At 44.4% G+C, this 22810-nt stretch overlaps 1 protein-coding gene across 5 annotated transcripts in view; it reads left to right on the top strand.

Moving 5' to 3' along the window:
- Window positions 1–22810, top strand: part of NSD1 (nuclear receptor binding SET domain protein 1) — a 56178-nt gene that overhangs the window by 8406 nt on the left and 24962 nt on the right. For 3 of the 5 annotated variants that reach the window (XM_041397579.1, XM_041397581.1, XM_041397580.1), the window contains exons 3-10: window positions 7566–7698; window positions 10228–10400; window positions 12310–14890; window positions 18290–18411; window positions 18556–18859; window positions 20589–20698; window positions 21764–21833; window positions 22136–22254. In XM_041397579.1, the coding sequence (XP_041253513.1) occupies window positions 7566–7698; window positions 10228–10400; window positions 12310–14890; window positions 18290–18411; window positions 18556–18859; window positions 20589–20698; window positions 21764–21833; window positions 22136–22254 (3612 nt within the window). The remainder of the gene's footprint in view (window positions 1–7565; window positions 7699–10227; window positions 10401–12309; window positions 14891–18289; window positions 18412–18555; window positions 18860–20588; window positions 20699–21763; window positions 21834–22135; window positions 22255–22810) is intronic. The other 2 variants (XM_041397583.1, XM_041397582.1) reach the window with 2 other exon arrangements.

The raw sequence follows: 22810 nt of genomic DNA, 5'->3' as shown, positions 1-22810 counted from the left end.
AATTCTGTTTCTTTTAGAAAAATGGTAGTTGTTGGGTAGGGGGGTTTACATGCTGAATGCCTCCTCATTTTCAGGAGGTTATGGTTTTGTGTAAGAGGCATCTTTTTATTTGGAGTAGCAAAGTAGGATTATCCCTTCCATTCCTGTGGGTAAATAAAAACTTCTGCAGAAAATAAGATTTGTAAGCGCCCCGCCCCCGTTTAAATGTTTGTTGCTTTTAAAGAATCCCATGGACTGAAACCCAAACGACATCAACAACCAAACCAAAACAAGCAAAAAGCCAGTTAATTTTATTTACATCAACCCAAACTCACACTTTGTAGCTGTTGAGGTTCTAGTATGGTATTCACTTTGCACTGTACATGTTGTTCTCTAGTTCTGCTTCACTCTGGTTACAGCTTAAGCTGTAATGAATAGAACATACATATATAAATTAGAATAGCCAAGTTTCATTTTGCACAGTTTGAATGTGTTTTTCATTTCATGGATTTAGAAACTTCATCTCTGAAAAATGAACACTGTGTTTATCTGAGGTCTTGTTTGTGAGCAATTCGGTAATACATAGAGGAGCACAAAACTAAGGCTGAAAAGGGGACAAATCTGATGACCTGATTTCAGTTTGTGGTTTTTTTGCTTGTTCTGTGACATAAGAAGATATTTGTGGGTAATTGTTCTTTGTGAGAATTTGCAAAGTTTTGGTAATGCCAGCAGTTTCTCGCTTGCTGAAACAATTAGTGCTGATTAAAAGACAATGTGGCTTATCGTTTAAAATGTGTGCAGATAAGCAAGTGTGAGAGTCTGTCCTCTGCTTGAGGCTCCTGGAAGTGAAGTCTTCTGTGTGTTAGTGGATTTCTCTCCACTGGGGATCTGGGTGAATCACACCCCTTCTCTCCCACTTCCTCCTCCTGCCTCCCTCAAACCTTGCTTTTTTTTGGTGCATTTCTGGTAGCTGGGATGCTGAAGTGCCAAAGCTTTCTCTTCCACTGCTCTTCCATCCCATCCCTAAGGAAAACTGCCTCCACTGAGTGAAACAGGGATGCTGTTACCCAGTTATCTTGGAGAGTGAAACTTTGTGTTCTCTCATCAGTACATTCGTTATTTAATATCTGTATGTGGATAACTCCTGAACTTGATAGAAATGCTTCAGGATGTAGGAATTACTCAAAGCAGTCCAATCTGCTCCCTTTATTTTAACCTTTCAGGGTGGTTCATATGTACATATGAACCCTGAAAAACTTCAGTACCCTGGAAGATGGTAGTAAAAACTGGCCAAAGACAACAAATACCTGCAAACGTGTTGATAACAGAAGTTTGGTCTCTGTCATAATCTCTGTTGTATTTTTTGCTAGTGAATATTGGATTACTGAGTATTTAACACTTCTGGATGATAATGATCCCAGATAAGTGGTACTGTACTTCTCAGACATGAACGTAGGTCAGACATCTGTTTGCTTTTGGCTGCAGTGCTGAAGAAGACTGGAGCAGTTGGGATGAAGAGCATGTCCCCAGGTCCCCAGCAGCACAGGCTGCCCATGGGCTTCCATCAGGCTTCTCCAGCTGCTCTGTTTGGTTTGAAGCTTGCCATGAAGTGCCAGTGTGATTATTACTCTGGTTTCTTCTGATATGCCATTGTGTGCTGTGGTTTGGGTGGAGGTTTTGTCCATATGGACTCCAGTTGGGATTGCCCCTTTCCCTGTGCAGGGATTGATTCCTCTAAGTTTTGTCACAGGGTGTGCAGGGTCAGCATTGCAGCCTCTCTGTAAGGGCTTAAAGCTCCTGTGCTTGGTAATGGTACTTTGTGTAGAGGAAACTTTGGTGATCTCTGCTAGCTTCGTTTCAAATATTTCTTAAGCTTGGTTTTTTTTTTTTCAATCAAATTGCTTTTGATTTCACAAAATGTTCTTTAAAATATGAATCTTTGCTAATGAGGATTATTATTTCTGGCTTCCATCACAAGCAGTTACTAATTTTGCTTTGTTGTTGTTCTTAGTCTCCTCATTTTACCTTACCATGCAGCATTCCCAAGCAAAGGTTATTTCCCAATTCCTCTCTTTCCTTCTCTCTGTGTCTGTTCATTCTCAGTGCACAAGCGTTGGGGCTGAGTGAAGTAATGAACCGTGGATCACTCAGACTTCTTTCCATTCTCCCTTCATTAAGAGCAGTACAGAGGTAGGGGCTGACCTTTTAACTGTCTGTCAGCAGCAGTCACTGTGTGGGAATTGCATCCATTGCTGCTTCGTTTCTATGACCAGAGTTAAAGGATCTGGATCCCCTGGGACAGGAGCTGTATGGACAGCTCAGTGCTGAGGTTAAAACTGCTCTTTGTCTTAAACTCTGCTAACTCAGTGAGGTTGTGCTGTAGCTGGAGGGAAGTTCCATCTCCTGAAGACTCTTGGGGGCAGCTTTAGCAATGCCCTTCCAGGCTTGTTCTGGGAGTATTTTAATAGGGAGAGCTTGCCCCAGTTGCTGCCTCTCCTTTGTGAGGGCAGAGGGTGAATAACCTGTTCTGCTGAAATGGCAGGAGCTGGGAGCGGCCTGTCCTAGGCACAGGGCACCTGTGACACCATCTGTGGGCTTGGTTGTGTTAGTGGATAACTTCTTTTTAGAATCACAGAATGATTTGGGTTCAAAGGGACCTTAATGACAATGTAGTTCCAATGCCCTGCCATGGGCAGAGAATATTCTGTTAGATGACATTGCTCAGAGTTCCATCCAGTGTGACCTTGAACCCTTCCAGGGATCCAGGGTCAGCCACAGCATCTCTGGGCTGCCTGTACCAGGGCCTCACTACCTTCCCAGGGAAGAATTTCATTCTCACATTTAATATGAACCTACTCACAGATTATGGCCATTCCCCCTTGTCCTGTCACTCTGTGTCATTGTAAGAAGTCCCTCTCCAGCAGGCTGTCAGGCCCAGGCTATCCAGGCAGCTTCAAATGTCATCTTTCCCTCAAGTTCATTTTGGTAGGGTTTATTTCTGGTAAAAAAGCTTTTGATCTTGAGCCAGTTCAGCCATGTCTGGCATTAGTGGCTCGTAGAAATTAGATGGACTTCTTATCATTTCACCGTGTTAGGAAAAAATTAATGATCACCAAACTTAAAGGAATAAAAAGTGGTGGTGGGGGCAGGCTGTGGACTGATCCTCAGCAAGCTTCCAGTTCTAACTGATAAGAAGTAGGTATTGGGAACAACTTTATCCTGGGTATATGTGGAATGCAGGGAGAAGCATGAGAGTTGCTGGCCTGGGAATGAGAAGGTTTGAAAAGAGCACTGGAAGTTTGTGGGGCAGAGTTGTTGCTGTTTCTGCCCCTGGCAGTGATATTTGGGCCGGCTCATGTGGGGTGTGACTTACCTGCAGCTACCAGTGTGGTGAGATCTGCTCAGGAGATATCCCTATCCCATGCTGCTGCTGCAGGGCCCTGGGCAGGTATCTGCTGTACACTCAGAGGAAAAGGTTATTAGTGTCATTGTTTACACTGCATTAGTTAATTACCCTTTGGATGTGGCCTCCTCCTTTTATTTTCATCCTTGGCTTTGATTCTTTTCAGTTTGTGCCTGAAACGGGCTTGGCAGAATCTTCCTCCATTATTTTTGGGGGATCAGTGGCTTCTTTCTTGCTTTTCTTCATCGTCCTTATACACAGTCTCTTGCTGCCCCAGCCTTTCTGCAAATCATGTTCTGTCCCTGGCTTCATTGAGTAACATTGTTTATCATTAAGTCAGGAATAAACTGTGATAGGGCTTTCTTGGCCAGATGTTTCCACGATGGCTTTCCAAAGCAGGTCTGAGTTGGAAGTGTGCAGGGCTACAATGGCTGCAGATCAGTGCTTGATCTCTGGACAGATGTCTCTTTGGCTATGTGAAATTGCAGATTTGAAATTGCCTGTAACAGCAGACATATCTCTGCCCCTTTGTGTGCAGTTCAGTCTTGCTGTGGCTCTGCCAAGGTGGTCACATCCCTGGTCACGCTGTTGGGGCACGTGGGGTGTCTGCAGCTGCGTCTCCAGCTGCACTGGAGAGGCTGGTGCTGCTCTGATTTTTATTCAGGGATGTCCAGTGCTGCAGGAAAGGTGCACCCTGTGGCTGTCAGCATTGTCTGTGTTTGTGGGCTTCTGCTTTGTGCCACTTCATCCAGCAAGATGAATGGATTGAACAACAGCTTCCAGTGACAGAGACAAGAGTGGTTACTGGATAAAGAGTTATTTTTTCCACTTTTTAATGATGTGGTTATTTTCAAAGGAGGAAGATTAGTGACAGACAGTTGAAGACTGACAGTATGGTTAGCAAAATAAAAACACTTGGAAATTTAAGCTTTCTTTGCTTGATATGTTTCATTATTTGCTGTATGTTGAGAATTTCAGGAGGGTAAAGATACTTGGCTTTCAAATAGAAAGCTTCCTCATGAAACTGAGCACCAGTGTTTGGTATTTCACTTAGTGAGTTGCAGACTGGTGTGTTTGGTTGGCGTAGTACAGATTCAAGAGTTGACTTTGCAGGTGGTTTTTGTGTCATCTTGGCTGAATCTTGGCTTGTGACCCCTTCCACAGTGATCATTTGGGGTCTTTGGTGGAGAGGGTTTGATAAAAAACATCTGCAAGGTGCAGTCTTGTTTGGTCCAAAAATAGCACAGAGTGATCAGAAATGCTGCGTATCGTCTCACGTTTAGGCTGTAGCTTGTCCCATCTGAGCAGCAAATAATTGCCAAACATTTGATAAAAGAGTAGACAGCACTGACTCCCTTGAGGAGAGCATCTGACAATACAAAACTTTGTTGTTCCCCATCAATGGAGAAGGCCCTGTCCTTTCCTTCCTCACTAACCAAAACTCTTACCTGGTTTAATTTCTTCAGTGTATTTCCACTGGGTTACAACATGGATTTTACCCAATCTGCCTCACAAATTTTCTTGTTATTTAAATACTTGAATATGTCCATGCTCTGAAGGTGAACAGTGCTGTGATCAGATGTACGGAACTACAATTGAAATTTTTAAAAAAACTTTGGCTTTTCCTAGCTCACAGAAAAGTCACTGTTACTGCAGGGCTAAATTTTTGGCCATCAGGATTTATCAGCAGTTTAATCTTGGCATATTAAATTCTAATTTTTATAGGAGTGAAACTTGTTGTATTCTTACATAAGACATATGTGCTTTGGGGCTATAATTTTTCTATCATGCTGCAGAGTTTAAAGGAAGAGACTTAACTGTACCTGGAAAGGACAATAATTGCTGCTTTTGCTCCTCTGCTGTTGGCTATTCAGTGCTACACGTTTTGAAAGTCCCTAGCAGATTTTTTTCCATGTAAAGAAAAAAAATGTTAAGGCATCTCTGGCAGGTTGGTGGGATTTAGGGAGACTAGAGAGGAAAAATATGCAAGCCAGTGACCTGCTGCAGTGCATCCTGTCACAAGGCTTCCCTCAGGACATGATGCTTCCTGATCTGCCTCTGTGACCTCTGGTGGGGACTTAGTGGTGGGTGATGGTGAGTCCAGCACCTGACTGCTAATGCTGGGGAAATGAGAGAGGAAACTGGGCAGGAATGAGAATAGCTGCTGACTTCTTAGAAAGAGGTTTAGACATTGTCTGAATAGTTTCTTGAAAGCCACCTTTTCACTGGGATGGGGTGTTGGAGGTTGACAAAGAGTTGATTTAAATGCAGACTTGCCTAAGGGCAGGGGCTGTGGATGTCGTTCAGGTGGATCAATGTGAATGGCTCTGGCAAAGCTCCAGTGAGGTTTTACTGCTCTGTCCAGTGCCTGGGCTCAGGTTACAGTTGTCAGGAAGATGCTCATCTATTGTATGTGTATGGCAGCATCGGAGATAATCAGCTGGGATATACAAGTGCCCCTCAAAGCCTAGGCTGGAAATCTGTAAAAAAAAATTTGAGGCCAAAGTCACATTTAGAAGAACTCAAGCAGGGAAACAGACTTAAAAAAGAAGGGGTTTGCATCTGAAAGTGCATCTGCATTTTAAAAGCAGCAGCTGAGGCAGCACCTCTGGTCCTGTGCTCACAGATACAGCTGGAGACACAGAGGCTGCAGCAAGGCAGTGGCAGAGAGAAGGGGTTGCAGCCCCCTGCCCGGGGCTGTTCACATTCCCTCTTCCTGAACTCCTGCTCAGCAATAAGTTATTGTGTGGCTTTCGATGAGTGAGTGAGAAGAATTTCAATAATGTAGTCTGTAACATCATTACGTGCCTTTTTTTCATGTGACAGAGTTTGTTCTTTTGTGTTTTCTTTAACCACATGAAGAAGACCCATAAAACTCAATGAGAAACGGAATATACCTTTTATTAGAGAGGTCTGTTGTGTTTTAGTTGCTGGGATGTTGAACTGGGTATGGCAAGAGACGTGCCTGGAGCAGGGTGGTTAGCAGGATGGAGAAGTGAAGCAGAAGGGTGCATGTTTGTGCTGTAACAACTTTAATGAGGAGCATATTGCTTGTACTTACGGCAGCAAAAATACCTGGGGTGCTTCTTGGAGCTCTTAAAATGCTGAACCCACCTGGGACATGTTGGTGGGTGCTGCTAGACAGGCAGGATACCCCACAGCTGGGTACAGGGACTTTTATATCCTGTGAAAACCTATTGTATCTCGTCTTGGCTCAATGATTCACAACACCAAAGCTCCTAGATCCTCTCCTTGGCAGAGGTCCTGCTGGTGAAGCACATGCAGCCAGAGAGGCTCCGTGCTTCGCAAACGGGCGCGGGATCTGCTCTCAGCTCTTGGGTAGTGACACAGAAATGGCATTAAACAGCTTTAGGGTTTGTGTGTTGAAAGATTTCGGTGTTCTTGTGGCTGCTGCACAGCCCTGAGAAGCTGAGTGGATTTGGGTGGCTGTGTCTGCAGAGTTGATACTTGTGAGCAGCTTGTGGAGACAGGCAAGGTCAGTGTTGTGTCTGTCTGTGTCCTAGAGCGAGGTGCCTGCTCTTAAACTCCCTCTCTGCTCCTTAGTTTTGGGGCAGAGCAACACCAGATCTGCTCATATAAGCTAAACATCAGTATATAATTTTTTTTTTTTGTGATTCTGCCTGTCTTTGGTTTCAAAGCTTCTGGTGAAGCTTTTTCCTGAACACATATGAGAAGCAAGAAGGTTACTAACTTGTAGATACCAACTTTTTTTTTTCCTCCCCAGTTGATAAACACTTGCTGTTCTTATCATGTTTCAGACAGGAAAATTTCACTGTCTCTTACTGTTACTTTTTCCGTATGTTGCAACCTTTGAAATTAACAAACTCGTGTTGGTAAAATAATGGGGTCTAGTAGTGACTCCAGATATTTTCCTGTTCAAATGTGTGAAGTTTGAGTGCAGTCATTTACCAGAGGTCACAGTTACTTACTAAAAAAATAACAAAAACCTACTCAAATCCTCTTATTGTTTTGTTCTTGCAGAAGAATGGGGAGAACCATTGTGTTCTTTGAAGGTGTAGGAGCCACTAAGTAAAATCAGGACTTGCTTTTTAATGCAAATGTCTCTGCTGTCCCGTGTAATCTGCACACAGGGGGGGAGGCAAATCTCTTCAAAAGCATCTGGAGCTTTAGTGATTTCTTGTATTCTGGTTTTTCCCCAAAGATCCAAGCCAAGAAGAAACCTCCAGTGAAGTATGAAGTTGGGGATCTTGTTTGGGCCAAGTTCAACAGACGCCCATGGTGGCCATGCACAATTTGTCATGACCCAGTGCTGGACTGTCACTCAAAAATGAAAGGTACTGTATCTACTCAGACCACAAAGAGGAGGTGGTGTGTATGGCAGGATGCTGCAGTTTTTAATTAATTTTAAAAGCATTTCTAGCCTTTGAAAGGTGTGAAGAAATAGGCTGTGCTATGGAAAACAAGAAAGTAAAGCTAAATGAGGGAGGTGGCAGGGAGAAGAAGGGGCTGGGGGTGATGAAGTGGCAGAGAGCTGTTGGACATTTAGTCTTTTCTTCCCAGACTGTTGGAAGGACAGATAGCTGGGCTAAGCTCAGGGCAGTGCAGAAGAGCAGCCTCTCAAAAAATTATGCAGAGAAAAAGGAGATGAACAGGTGAGGAAGCAGGGCTGGGAAGATTGGAATGTGTGAGGACACAGAGTTGTTCTTGGAGAACGGGAGGCTGGAGAGGCTGAGGAGTGGAGTGTGGGGTAGTGCAGTGTAGCTGCTACATGCCTGAGGGTGTGATGGGAGCATGTGCATGGAAGTGAAATTTTTGGGTCTTGTTTAGCACAAAAAATTAGGGAGCTGTTGATAGGGAAATTCTGGAAAAACCAAGAAATGGAGCCATGTATGTGAATGTTCAGGGTATAGTGTGAGTGAGTGGAGTGCAAGGAGAAGAGATGGACAAATACAACAGAGCTGTGTGTGCTTGACCACAGGAGAGAGCCAGGAAGGGAGAAAGATCAAGACAGAGATAGGTGAGTGATGAAAAGAACAGAAGGGAAATGAGGAATTGTTTGCTTTTAGTGTCATACCAGATGCCACGGGGAGACTGCCACAAACAGAAAGGCTTATTTGTTCCTGGTTTCCCCTTCTGATTCTTTTTATTCTCTGGGCAACTAGAAACCCCTTGAACTGGTGTCCTCTGCCACTGACAGCTCTAGACTGGTGAGATTGCCAGTCACTACTGTATTTGTCTCCAGGTTTTGTGGCCCTTGCCAGCCTAAGCACAACAAGTGCTGTGCATGAGTGGAGTTCTTTCTGAGTGGCCATCAGCTCAGAGCCATTGCTGTTTCTCTACACATGAAGTAGCTTTTCCTGCATGGTGCTCACATCATCCCCAAGCTTGGTTGCTGAAGTCTTCTTTCTTCACCTCCCCCTTCATCCTTTGGGGAGGCACTTATCATGACTCTAGAGAATAGTGAATGTGATATTTTAAATAGTTTGTTTCCAGCTCTCAAAATCCTGTCAGAGATGTTTCCAGAAGATATGCTGATATATATTGTCCCCTCACATCTCTCCTCCTGAAGTTTTGGGCAGGATTTAATGTATATAGCTGTCCAGTATTTCCCTCTCAGCCTGTGCATGAGGATTGTTAATAAAGGAATTCTACAGGGAGGAAAAGCTCTGTCAGCAAGTTCCAGGAAGGCCTGATCTCCAGCCACATGATGAACTCTCCCATCATTGTTTTATCTGTGTTCAAACCAGTGGAGTTCAGGGGAAAATGGTGTTTTCCAGCTGTGGCTGTGTGTAATCTGCTTGTCCTCCCTTCCCAATGCCAAAGTGGCAAGGCAGGTGGAGCTGAGCTCTGGCACTTCTGGGCAGGAGGAGCTGGGCTCTGTGTGCACTGTAGGAAGCACGGTCCTGCTGCCTTGGCTCTCCTGTTGCCAAGGGAACAAGCCCTTCAAAACAAGGCAGGTCGCTTCAACCTTGTCACTTGTGCTGAAAGCTCTTCTCTTGGGATTTGAGGAATGGTGTTTAGTTAAAGGCAGTTTACCTTTTCTCAGCAAGCTCTTGGCTTGGAAGGTTTTTGGAGCTGGAAGGTATAGGCTCAATGACTTGAGTCCCAGAACTGAATGGGGTGGATGAAGCCTGTGATCTTTGCACTTGGTTTGATGTTGTTCTGGTCATTGTCATCCTCTCAGTGGTCTTGGTTAGAATCTCAATTTCAACATCGCTTAGGGCCAGGCTGCCACACTGTGCTGGCACCCTGGAAGAGGTAGCACAAACCAAATGGGCTGGAAGTGTAATCTGAGTGACTAAATCCTGTCCAGAAGGATGTCAGTTCTGGGTGTTCCCAGCACTGTTGTGCTTTCCCAACGGTCAAGTGCTCTGGACTGTTTAATCATTAATCAGGGAGTAGCAGAAAAAATATATTCTGCCTGGTGTGTTGTGTCTCTCAAGGAAAAAATATTTACATATCTTTACTTTTTTTTTTTTTTTGCAAGCAGTCTTTGCTGTAGGAAGATGACCAGTCATAGGCATGTTAAATATTTACATATCTTTACTTTTTTTTTTTTTTTGCAAGCAGTCTTTGCTGTAGGAAGATGACCAGTCATAGGCGTGTTAATCAATTGTAAAAAAAAAAAAAAAGCCCAAACAATTTAAAAATAGACTAGCAATGTAGAATATAGACAGCAGCAAACAAAGGGGTCTCCCTTAGTTGTGAGTAGAAATCCCCCATAACTGTCATTTATGTGGGAATGTTGTTAAGCAAAATGTAATTGAAAATTACCTCTCAAATTGTTACTGTTTTCTGTGTCTCTTTTTGTGTCTTTATTCTGTTACATACAAGGGGTAATTCTGTTAAATTTCTTGAAATAGTTTCCGGTCAGAGACCATACCGAGAGTACTATGTGGATACCTTAGGAGAACCTTCAGAGAAAACCTGGGTTCCTGGAAAAGCTGTTGTCCTCTTTGAAGGGAGACATCAGTTTGAAGAGCTGCCTGTTCTCCGGAAAAGAGGAAAGCAAAAGGAAAAAGGATACAAACACAAGGTGAAAGAGCTGTTTTGTGTAATATGTTTTTATTTCTTTGAATCTTCACAGTACAAAATATTCCTTTATGCCTGAATTTGTACTTTGACAGCTTCTGTGAGACTGACTGCAGCAAGTCAGCCAGGAAAGGGATTCTTTGTGTCCTTACAACAGCATAGTTTATAAACTGCCAGGAGTTTCCAGACTCTCTTCTGTGCTGGGGTGTGGCCTCCTGCTTCTACTGCCCTGGACAGCTCTGGAAGGCAGAGGAATCTGGGCTCTGTTGGTGTGGGATCTGTTCAGCAGCACAGCCCTCTCCTGCTGTGGATTGCAGCACTGCTAAAAAACTTCTGTGCTCCCTGGCAGCCTCCTTTGGCTGATCTGAATCAGAGGTGGAGTTGCATGCTTCACTAGATCGCTGGCTGAGATAAAGCAGTGGGATTTTTAGCACTGCTTCAGTAATTCTCTTTATAGAAACCTGTTAGGACTTATAATTTGACTTGGAAAATGCTTTGTCAGTGAGCCTGTGGGAATGAGTTTTGTGGCTCATCGCACCATCTCCGTTTCCAAACATAACAGCCCAGAGCAGTTGTAGCCAGTTAATGTAATGTGACACAGGGGTCTGGTCTATGTCTTTAGGAAGGTGACTGCAGAAATTAACTCGTTAGAATTGCTGAAGTGAAGAACTACAGAGGCTACTGTGTTGCTGTAAGAGAGCAAATAGTTATACTAGGCAATGGTATCTGGTTTTTCTTTTTCTCTGTGTTAGTGCAGAACCATCAGATTGAATGTGCTCTTGCAGATGTGAGTCCCTGGGGGCAATGGCCTTATTTGGTTTTTCTTTTCCAAGGGCATGTTTAGTATCTTCTTTAAGGACTTCTCTCCTTGTGCTCTCAACAACTAGTGACATGCTCCCAAGTAACTTCTCTGGTTCTAGAAGTGCTGCATGGCTGAAATCTCATTCTGTATGTAAATGGAGTGCCAGCATGCCTGCAGTAGAGGGAATCAAATGCTTGTTACTCACATAAATGTCCATCTTTGCACCCCTGGAAGCCAAAATTGATGCAGAGCTGAGAGTATTTGGCTGGATTGCTGTCCGGCTTTGTGAAACTTCTTGAGTCTGCTGAGATGAGACTTTGTTGGTTTGAGTTTTTCTTTAGAAGAAAAGTGTCAGCAATGTGAGTTGTTCCTCCTGCCTTGGAATTGGATTTGATTTTAGAAGCAGTTGTGAAGCTTTTGGTGCGCTGTTGTGCAGCCAAAAACTACATATGCAGATAAGAAACAAGTTTCGTGTTAATTTTGAGTATTAGCAGAGGTTCCTGTTAAGTATGCAGAGAGCTTTTTGGTTTTTCTAAAGATGCAGAGTTGAACTGGGAGACTTCTCAGGAATGAACATTGTGAACTTGAGAGAGCACATCTTAGATGTGTGTGGATCTCATGTTAGTCCCGAGGTGAGTTGATGGAGAGGGCAGATCGTGCTCTGAATTCAGGGGATGCAGGAAGAATCAACAATGAGGACAGCAAACAGGTCTGCTCAGATATTTTGAGGAAAACAATGCTGTATTTGCCTTGTGAGGCTTGCTGGCTGTAGCTTTGCATTTCTGTGCCAGGGATCCATACCATATGCATTGCCCTTTACAGGCTGTTGTGTTTAGGGTGTGTTGGCATGCCAAGACATCGATTCTTGGAAGACCTTTACTTGCCAGGGACCTTTCTACTGTTTTGGGAATGCACAGGGCTGAGCTGGAATGCAGGGTGCTTACCCAGCAGTACTTCCTGTGTCTGCCAGACACAGTTGCAGGGAATTGTCTTAAAGATGCAAAATGCAGGAATGTCACTGTGTTCTGTGCCTTGTGCTCCTCGCTTTTGTCTCTTTGGGTACCTACTCAAATTTTGTCTTTTTTTTTTTTTTTTGTCTCCAACTTTTAAGGTTCCTCAGAGATTTAGGGCTAAATGGGAAGTCAGTGTTGGACAGGCAGAAGACATTCTTCTTGGGGGGCCAGAGGATCAGAAGTGCAGCCAGAACTCCAGCGAGCCGGACAGCGAGAAGGACGTGCAGCTGGAATACTACACCAATGGCCCTGGAGCAGAAAGGGACACGCAACTGAACGGCTGCTTAAAATCCTTGGCTTTTGACTCCAGACACGTGGCCAGTGAAAAAGGAAAATTGCACATCAAGCCACAGGTGAAAACAACCTCTGAAAGCAGAAAAAGGACTAGAGTAAAAAAGAGTGGCGCCAGCGGGGAAGAATCGAGGGAAGAAATCAAAGACAAAACACCAGAGAGCGTAGTTAGAAACGTGATTGTTGGGGACCTGCCAGAGAAACACGCGTCTCAGGAGCTTCGCCGGATTGCCAACAGCCTGACAGCGTCCAGTAGCACCAGGGAAAACCATTTGCTGTCCTCCTTTGGAGAAAGACGTTTTGAGAAGACACCTCTAAAACCAGACTATGAGAATCGTAAAAGTGATGCTCTGAAAAACACCCTCCAAGGAGATTTGTTTTCCAGCCCATGTTTTGAGAGAGAGAAGAGTTCCCTGGGCATTTTGTGCAGTTCCAAATTACAAATACACTATTCTGCTTCTGATGCTGGTGTTGAGAAAAAACAAACTGAATCAGATTCATCCTCTTCCCTCTCTGATGATGGGAACAGTGATGTAGATACCATGGACCAAAGTTCAGAGAGAGCCTCTAGTACTCTTGAAGTTAGTGATTCTTCAGATAAAGTGGAGAAGGACTTTCCTATGACATCAAGTGGAAACATTAAACTTTCGATGTATCTTTCTCAGAAGAGCAGCAGAAGGGCCAGGAAGAAGGCGCACAGAGATCGCAAAGCTCTGGGAGGTTCAGTAACCAACAGACTTGATGCTGAATTTGCAGATGGGGAGCTTGAAGTAGGATTGTCTGATGCTGAGATGTCATTGACACCTCTTGAGTGCTCTTCAGATGTGAGAAATTACAATCTTTCCCTAGCAAACAAGCACACTACCCCCCAAAGTGTTTCCAAGGACAGCTCCTGGCCTGCTGTTACAAATCAAGCAATCTTGAAACCGAAAAGCATGAAATTACCTGGAACCAGGAGTATAAAATGTAAACATAAAGAAAAGGTTGCTGGGTTGGAGCCTTCTCTTGCAGAAGAGGAGGGTGGTGTGAATCGCTGTTCTTCAGATACCAAAGGTTTCTCTGGCCTTTCAAGAGATTCTCTTCAGAGAAGTGGAAAAGTTGATGGTCAGAAACTGTTAAACAACATGCATGAGAAACCCAGGGATTCTGCTGAAATCGAAACAGCCGTGGTGAAGCACGTTCTGTCGGAGCTGAAGGAACTGTCGTATCGGTCCATGAACGATGATGCCAGTGACTCTGGCACTCCAAAGGCCACAGTACCTTTGCTTTTCTCTTCTGCTTCTGGTCATGGTCGTTTGCCTATTGAACCAGATTACAAATTCAGCACCTTGTTAATGATGTTGAAGGATATGCATGACAGTAAGACAAAAGAGCAGCAACTGATGACTGGTCAAAATATAATCCCATTTCGAAATACCAGCACAGGTGATGGTTCTGGAAGCAATTCTGCAAGTGGTCTCAAGTCTTTGTCTATTGTAGGTCCCCCATATAAAATAGAAAAAAATGGAGATTGTGTCCAGGAAACAGTAACTCCAAACTCTGCTATAAGCAACTCCTCATTTTCACGCAGTCCTCCAACCAAGTTGACAGGGATTGGTACTGGTAAAAGGGAGCCTGCGAGTGCTGCTGTTTCTGGGACAAACGGCACAAATTGCATGTCCAAACGCAACTGTTCAAAATCTAAGCAGTCATCAAAGCTTGGAGATAAAACAGTTTCAAACAGAAAGGACTTAAAACCAGGAGGGCCAAGTAAGTTGCTAAGTCGGTTACCCAGAGATTCAGGAGAACATGCATTCCGTGGGCACAGTTCGGTTACCAGTCCTCTAGGGAATGAGGCAGAAGATACTGAGAGGAAAGAGTGTATTGATTTAACAGAGCATTCAACTGATGAAGACTCTGCCTGTTTATCTGATGACAATTTAGGTCGTATTGGAAGGAGACCTGAAGCTGGTAGAAATAATGAGAGCTGCAATTCTGCTGAAAATGGGGAGAGTCCAGACTTGGATTCAGAGGCAAATAGTGAGAGCTCTCTTGGTGATGAGTCTAATGATATCAATCACGTAGCACCCAAAAAGCGATGGCAGCGTTTTAACCAAAGCAGTGCTAGATCTAATAAGCACATCAGTAGATCTAGGGAACAAGGAAACTTGGAGAGTGCCTTTGGCCTGAATTCTCGTGGCTTTTCACTGAAGGGAAATGAGTGCTTGGGACGTAGGCATTCCCCTCATTCAAAGGTGCTTGAGGGAGACTTGGCAGTTCAGGACTTTGAGAATCGTTTAGACTTAGTTGATAAACGTTTGAATGTATGTGGTAAGCCAAACACCAGTGTGATGGACTCAGAAACAGAGCTTGGCAACTTTGCTCCCCAGTCTGAATTCTCTGCACAAGGTAAGGGAGCTGGACTTGCGCCAGAGTATTTGTATACATTTTACACTTTTTCATTTAAAGGCTAAGTTACAGAACTTGTGGCTGTCTGACAATGTGAAGATATCTACGTCTGAGCAGAAGAAAGTGTGGGACCTTGGTTTCAGTTCTCTGTAAGCATGGAGGACAAAGGAGACAGAGTAATTATGAGTTTGTACTCAGGTTATTGGTCAGAAAATTTTGTACACATTAAAAATCTTTAGTTCTTCTGCAGTGAAAGGTAAAAAAAGAGTTCTTCGGAGCCTGGGATTTTTTTTTTTTAACTTGCACCTTCATTATGTGTTCCTTAGAGCCAACAAGTTTGGTGTTAGTGGGGTAGGTCAGTGCTAGAAAGTTCCAGGAAACTGAGCCTCAGTGGCTGCTCTGTTTTTTATCTTTCATAGTGCTGTTTGACATAGTTTGTTTTTGGTTTGTTCTGTAGGATTTCTTCAAGATGATGTGTTGGGAGTTTTTTGGGTTATAGTGTGGAATTTTATTAGTTGCTCATAGTGACTTGTGGAGCCCCACAGATTTCCTAATTTACAGTTCTGGTGTGGCTGCCTGATGGGTGAAAGAGAGAGCAGAAGAGAGGGAAGCTGCCAGGGAGGCTGGGCTGGAGGTGGGTCTGGAATATGGCAGACAGAAGAAAGGCAGCAGCACTGGAAGGGAAATTGCGTAGGAAGGAGGAGGCTTCTGAGGACCAAAAGGCAAGAGAGGCCTGCCTCCCCCACAGAGGTGGGGATATTTGGTTAAAGCCAAAGGAAGAAATAAAAGGATGTGTGGAAGGAATACGGCCAACAGAACCATATTCAACTTGTACCATCCTCTGGTTTCTGCAGGGAATCTGGGGAACCGCGCCTTAATAAAACCAATAAAATTAGTTTTTTGCATAGGTTTCACCACACTAAATTGTTCTAATCTAATTGTGATATCGTAAAATAATACAACTCATCATAATTTTGAGCCTGTGTGCATTCTGTCACTTATGTGTTCTCTCAGTGCAGATTTTGATGTGTGTATTTTGCTTTTTGTGGTTGCTGGAGGCAGCCTGCACTTCTGTTTCAATTGTGGCAAAGGCAGCTCCTGGCTTGGTGGTTGTGGGACCTGCCGAAGGCAAGTTGCAGCAGGCACAGAAAACAAACCTATAGGGTGTAACACCTGGGGTAAAAGTTCTGGTTTTAAGTCATGGCCAGTTTAATCATTCACTGACTCTGGCTGGGTCTGTGTGTTTTTGAGGACTGAGGTCTCTATAGAGCAGGTGAGAGGATGCACGTTCTGGGTTGTGCTGTGGGTTCTTCCTTCACACCAAGATCCAGGCAGTTTCTTAAAGCTTCATGGTGCCTTGGCAGTTGAAGCATCCCTGCAGTGATGCTCTGTGAGGTGAAGATGAAGTCTGCAGAGCAAGCTAGGGAAGAGGAGGTGCTGAGAGGCAGTAAAGTTAGGGGGATAGTGACAGAGGAAGGCAGCAGGCTCTGGGCGTGGAGGTGACAGTGGAGAGGAGTGTACAGGGTGTTGGTGCTGCACACAGGGATGCAGCAGCAGCAGTCAGGGCCTGGGTTTGCTGGCAAAAGTACCAGATCAGAAACTGCAGCATAAACTAATTCCTCTGCCCTAAATAGCACGTGAGCTCTGTTCACACTCACCCCCCTTTGTACAGATGTGCTGTGGGGAGGCACCAGTGCCACTGTCAGGGCTGCTGTAACATCCCAGTGCTGGTGGGACTCTAATGCTGTGTTGAGACCATTCCTTTATGTTAAGGCCTAGAAAGTAGAGAAACTGATGCTGGAAACTGGACTGACTGCAGTGCTTTGAGATGTGACCAATACTTGCCCACAGCAAGCAGCTTCAGTGTAAGAGATCAGAACAGATTGCAGTCAAAACTGTGCCATTTCCACTAAGCTCAAACTGCATAAAGTCTTCATCATAGTTAAATGGCAGCATTGGGCATAATTTTGCTACAAACCTTGTACAGTGGTTTAGAGCAAATAAGGCAGACATGAAGATTGGTGCAATTGGCTGATGTAAACCAATTTTATAAATAATAGTTTCATCAGGTCTGTGATTTGCCACTGTCGGTCCGCATTTGGGATTCTTGTATGGGATTCCTTTTGGGAACAAAAAGCAGTTTAAGCCAGCCTTTCTGGCACAGTGCTGTGTACTCTGCTGCACTGTTTTGGGGTTCTAAATAGTTGCCTGGTGAGGATACTCATCCCATAACTGCTTATGTGCTGAACAGTGTGTTTCAGACACCTGTGCAGAGTGTTAATAGAGGCTGAAAATAGCTGTGTTTGAGAAAGTTGTTTCTTTCTTCTCTTTTGGCCAAGTTTGACATTTTCATGCTTGTTTAACCACAAAGCCACAATAAAATGTAGCAATCTTGTCCAACATCCCTGTTCTGAAGCGTTGCATTGAAATGCTTTGTTATAAAATGCTTCCGTTTTAAAGAAGAAAAAACCACCTCCTACAAATGAAATGAAGCAAAGAGAATATTTATTGTTTGTTCCAAAACTTCCAGGAGACCACAGGTGTTTTCCTGACCAGAGGAAATCTTTGGGCCATATTATTTAATGATTTTGAATGCTAAATAGGAGAAAAGTCAGAGATATTCAGAGGTATTCTGGGAAGTGAGAAAAAGACAAAAATGTGCATCACCTTGCTTTTGCAGCTTGCTGAGAAGAGCTGTTATGGTGTCAGGGTTCAGTTTTTTGGAGCTTGCCTTGCGTTGGCGTGTCGATGTGGTTGGTGTAGCACGGGTGGTTGGGGTTGTGGTGAGGAAACACCTTTTACCTTGCAGTGCTACCACACTGTGCAGAGACAAGTGCCGCAGTCACTGGCTCCCTGATCTCACTGTGGAGCAAACAAAGCAATAAATGCGCTCACAGTAGCAGATGGGGAATTTGTAGTATATAAAAAAATGCCAGGGAGGAGGGGAAGGGAAGGAATTAAGCTTATGTGTTCCTAGTGAAACTAGTGACTGTGTTATGGGAAAACAGTGTTTTCCTATGCCCCTGCACTAAAACCAAAAGAGTCTGAGTAAACAGCAAAAGAGTAATGAGTTGCTAATGACCTTTGGTTTTGGTAGAAGTACTGCAGGCAAGTTAGATGTAGCTTGTAGGGACATGTTGGGTGAAATTTCAGGAGCCTCTCAGTCTGTTATGTTTTGATTTCTTACCTAAACTGCTTGAAGTCCTTAAAAATCCCCCCTGCTAAGTTGGGATTTTGGAAAATAGAAAACTCAAAAATTCTTTGGGCTGTCTCAAAGAGAGAATTATCAGCTCTTCCCACATGGAACCTCTGGAAGAGAAGGCAGGAACAGCTATTATCCACAGATGTCTTGTGATCATCTCAGAAACACAGTCTTGAAGCTGCTTTCCTTTTTCTTAGCACATTCAGAGAGGAAGCGCCTTAGAAAGCCAAGTAAACGGCTTCTGGAATATGCAGAAGAATATGATCACTTGTTTGCACCCAAGAAAAAATCAAAGAAGGGCCAGGAGCAATTACAAAAGGTGGGTGAAGGCCAATGTGCTCTTTGTGGTTATTTCTCCAGGGCTCTGGTCTGTGTGTGTTTATGTTCTTTGTGGTTGAGTGTTCTTGCTGTGTGCAGTGCCATGCAGAATGAATGTTTTCACCAACATATTTCACCATGCCAGGTGAATTCTGTGGCGAGGTCTGAATTTGAAGGAGGCGTTCCTGCACAATGCAGTCCTGACAGAGATACCCAGCGGGGGCCAAGTTCTTTGGTTTCAACTCCATCTTCAACCAAAGAGTCCCCTCCCGTCCTAGAAGCAGAAACTAGCAGATCCTGTTTCTCAGAACTAGGATCCCACTCCACTGATCCCCCTAGTCAAGCTCAAGGAGGATCTTCAGATTTTCCAGAGGTGGTGGTTCTGTCTTCCTCAGATGTTTCTGAAGTTTCTGCTTCTCCAGATGCGGAAGAGGGATTCCTGAAATCAGGTAAGTGGCAGGTGGTGTGATGCTGCTTTTGTAAGTGAAAGTAACTCAAGTTCCTTTAAAAATTATTCTTGGGGCAGCATGAAAAGATCAGTGGCTGTTGCCACTGTTTGTTCTTGCCTTCCTTCACTCACTGACTGTTGCTGTGTTGAGAAGGGAGAGAGGGCAGGTGCAAGGGTGTCCAGTGACCTGCTACTATTGGCTTCCTAGAGACTGTGGTGGTCCTTCTTAGATCCTTGCACAGAATGCCTCTTTTGTCCATGGGAAGGAGGCCACAACTCCTCTGAGTCCTTGCTTCCAAACAGTGACATTCCTTCAGCTTGACGGTCTCTTGTTGCTGTAAATCCCTGTAGATGGACGTTGCTGTGCTGAGGGTGATGCACAAAGTCTAAGCTCCATTGCTCATGGAGTGGTCTTTTGCTCTCCTAGGGAGCTCAGGGAGCTGTAGCACAAAATTCCCTCTGGAAGAACTTCCTGCTTGATTGGTTCTAAGCATCTGTAGAAATTTTTGGGGATTTGTGTGAGCAGCAAGCGAGGGTCTTGGTCTTCAGTAAGGCACGGTGTAGAAGGGGTATAGTCTGAGGGGCCTTTTCCCTTTCCAGCAGTGTCAGTCTCAGAGTCTCCTTTCAGTATGTTTATTCTCTGATAGCATCTAAATACATGTCCAGAGTTAAAGCCCTGGTGTTCTGGCTGTGCTAGCTTGGAGGGAACACTCTTCCTAAAGGGCTTGTAGTAAAAAAAAAATAAACCAAGCAGGCAGATTTTTGGTCAGTGGGAGGTCAGTTAGCCTGTCATGTGTGAGGGAAGAGGGATTGCCTCTGGAGACTTGTGGAAGGTCCCACAAGGAAGTGGGAAGATGGAGAGGATTAAAGGAGGAAAAATTGAGGATGGGAACCCAAGATTGGAGATGCAGGAGAACACAAAAGGCTGCAGCAGTGGGAACAAACATCCAGTCTGCAGAGGTTGTGTAGCTCTTTTCAGTCATTTCCCCTCACCTTTTGCTGAAGCACACAGTGTGGGCAGAAGCTTGTCTTGAGGGTTAGGAGTGTGATGGATGAGCTGTGCCTACAGAGGTGTCAAAGGGCACAGCTGAGACTGTCAAAGCCAGGGGATGAATGGGGTGGGATGGGTAACAGGCTGTGCCTGCGAAGTGTCTGCACTCAACATCAGCATTTCCTGGTTCTAAGTTTATACTGTTGCCAAAATTAGTGAAGGAGCCCAGGTCTTGCTACCTCCTGAGGGCCAGGATAAAGCTTGAGTAGGAAATAGTTTTGTTGGGGTATCTTCTCTCAAGTAGTTTTAACCAGGATTGTGGTCTTCAGCCTGTTTACTGCAGCAGCATGAGTGCTGGTGTGAGAGGTGTGGGAGTGTAGGCAGGGCTGTGTCAGTGGTAGGACTGGCTTATGCAGATCAAAGTGTTTGGGAAATTATGATGTGAATTGTGCTGCCAGCATGTGTTACCTGCTGGCAGTGAGTTCACAGCCTCTCTTTTGTAGGTGGATTTTTATATTACATATTGAGGTGAGCCTGAAGGTCATGGCAGACTGAGGTCTGTTTTTTATTGAAGTTGTACAGAAGCAGGTAATTGGCATCTCTGCCCTAGGAGCTTATGATCTCAAAGACAGGGTGAAACAGATTATTTTGAACTGTTGGCTGATATTTACTTAACAGTCTTAATCTGATGGAAGACAAGAAAACCCCTGTTTATCTGATGTGAAGGGTTTCATTGCAGGAAACTTCGAAAGCAAGCGTCAAAGGAAACCCACTAAAAAGCTCTTGGAATCCAATGACTTGGACACTGCCTTTATGCCAAAGAAGGAGGAATGGACTCCCCAAAAGAAGGTACTTCCCTTCCAGCTCTTTAGAAAACTGGATAGAAAGCAGGCCCAGACAGCAGATCCTGCTGAACAAGACACAGTGCAATGGGATGTGGTTTTTTGTTGGCTGCAGCCCAGGAGCAAAGGTCCACCCTTCCCAAAGGTGCTGGTTGCTCTGTTATGATGAAATAATCCACTGTCCCCCACCCCTCCACGCTTGTAATGGGGATAGGATAATACTGGCTTAAAATCTAATTTTTTAAAAATCGATTTATATGGAAAAGGAGTCATCTGGATGCTGTCTGGAAAGGTATGAGCAGAAGTGTTCTGCACAGAGGCTTTCTGTCATGTTACAGTGTAGCTTGTACTTGAACCTAAGGCTTTGTCCTTTTCCATCAGATTTCCTCTGAGCAGTGTTTTCTTTGTTACCTTCCCAAGTGAGCTGGTGAATGCATGTAAGTGCAGAGCTTGAAGCAGGATGGAGGCTTGAAGTGAATGACATGTAGGATACCTTGTTTGGTTCAGATTTTAAAAGAAGATGCTGCTCTTCTCCACTGAACACTCAATATTCAGTGACATGGTTGGGAAGAGTGCAACTTGCATTTCAGATCATGTGCCTGCACAGAACTTGTTGCCACTGTTCCTAGAGTTGACTAATAACACTTCTTTCCTTTTTCTTTTTCTTTCACTGTGAGGCACAGACTTAGTACAGTTATCTCCATTGCAGTAATGTAGAGACCAGTGTATTTCAGTCTTAAGGTCTGTAAAATGTAAACTCAGAAGAGAATGTCTTTTCCCAACACCTTACAGAGTATTAGCAGCCTTTTTGGGAGAGCACAGGAAGCAGTGAATGGTGCTGATGAGCACATAACAAATCAGACTCTACATTCCTCCCTTCCCAGAGACAGACTTTTACATGTGTGATTTATCACACAAACCAAATATTTTCTTGTAAATCTCTAATGACTGATAAATTCATGACTTGGATGGTAAATTAGGTCTTTCAGTGATTCCAAAAGGTTTCACAGCTGAGGAGTGTGTGTCTCTGTTTTCATCTGGTGACTTGACTCTCTCTCCTGTGTGTTTGTAGGGTACTGGCCCTTCAGAGAGTGACAGCTCTGAGCTCTACTCACCAGCCCACTTCCAGGACCTGGGAGAAGGTGAGTGAAGGCAGGGATAGCAGGGCAGACTGTTGTGGTATTTGAATCAGTGCCTGTGGAACTCTGTGTGTGTGTGTAAGTGCTTGTTGCTCAGCAGCCCAGCAAAAGTTGCTTAAACCAGTATGAGCTGGTGTTTCTGTGATGGGCAGAATGCCTGGAGGCTGCTATTGCCCCAGCCCTTAGGCCCTCAAAGAATACAGGACCCAGCCTGAAGCTCTCAGGCTGCAGAACTTGCTGGTGTCACCTGCAGCAAGGGAATTATTTCTGCATTTTGCTTGAATGGTTTTTCTGTTGCATCCCAGCTTCTGAAAAGCTCTTGGAGAAACAGCGAAAGCGGAAGAGACAGCGCCATACCTCTGCTGCAGTCCATTCCAAGAAGGAGAAAAATGAGGAGGGGCTGGGGGAGACCCCACACTCTGAGGTACTGTTGGATCTTCATGCTCCTTTAACCTGTTTGCTGCTTCCCAGGGTACTTGGCAGAGCCTAAGCCAGAGACATCTTTTGGCCTGTTATTTGAGAAATTATCCCACTGATGCAGCTGCTTGAGCTGGGGTTAGGCTGAAGATACTGCCTTGATCTAGTAGCTATTTTGTAATGATGCTTAACTCAGGCTGTGTTTTCAAAATGGTACTCAGCTAATTCTCTGTGAGAGAGGCTGTTTTGAATTCATGGAACCAGGTTTTACCTGACATCTTGCTTTGCACTTCAGAAATCAAACTGCTGTAAAAGGTCTTCTCTGGGGGTGGGACTCCTGCCCTTTTACAAACCAGTTTGAAGCACAAGCACTAGACTGGACTTCAGCCCCTTCTGCTTACACTTGAACACCAGGATGAGCCAAGAACCCATTGGAGGGGCTGGGGGGGGACTGTGACTGCTCACAAGAGCCTCTGATTGTATTCTGCCATTCAGCAGAAAGGGATAACTGGGGCAATTCCCTCTGCTACGTATTAGCAGGATCAGTGTATAAATATCTCTGA

Source organism: Onychostruthus taczanowskii, unplaced genomic scaffold (assembly GCF_017590055.1).
Source record: "Onychostruthus taczanowskii isolate IOZ18803 unplaced genomic scaffold, ASM1759005v1 scaffold14, whole genome shotgun sequence".
In the NCBI taxonomy this organism is placed as follows: domain Eukaryota; kingdom Metazoa; phylum Chordata; class Aves; order Passeriformes; family Passeridae; genus Onychostruthus; species Onychostruthus taczanowskii.
Note: the sequence above shows the minus strand (reverse complement) of the source record. Positions and strands in the feature narration are given on the sequence as shown.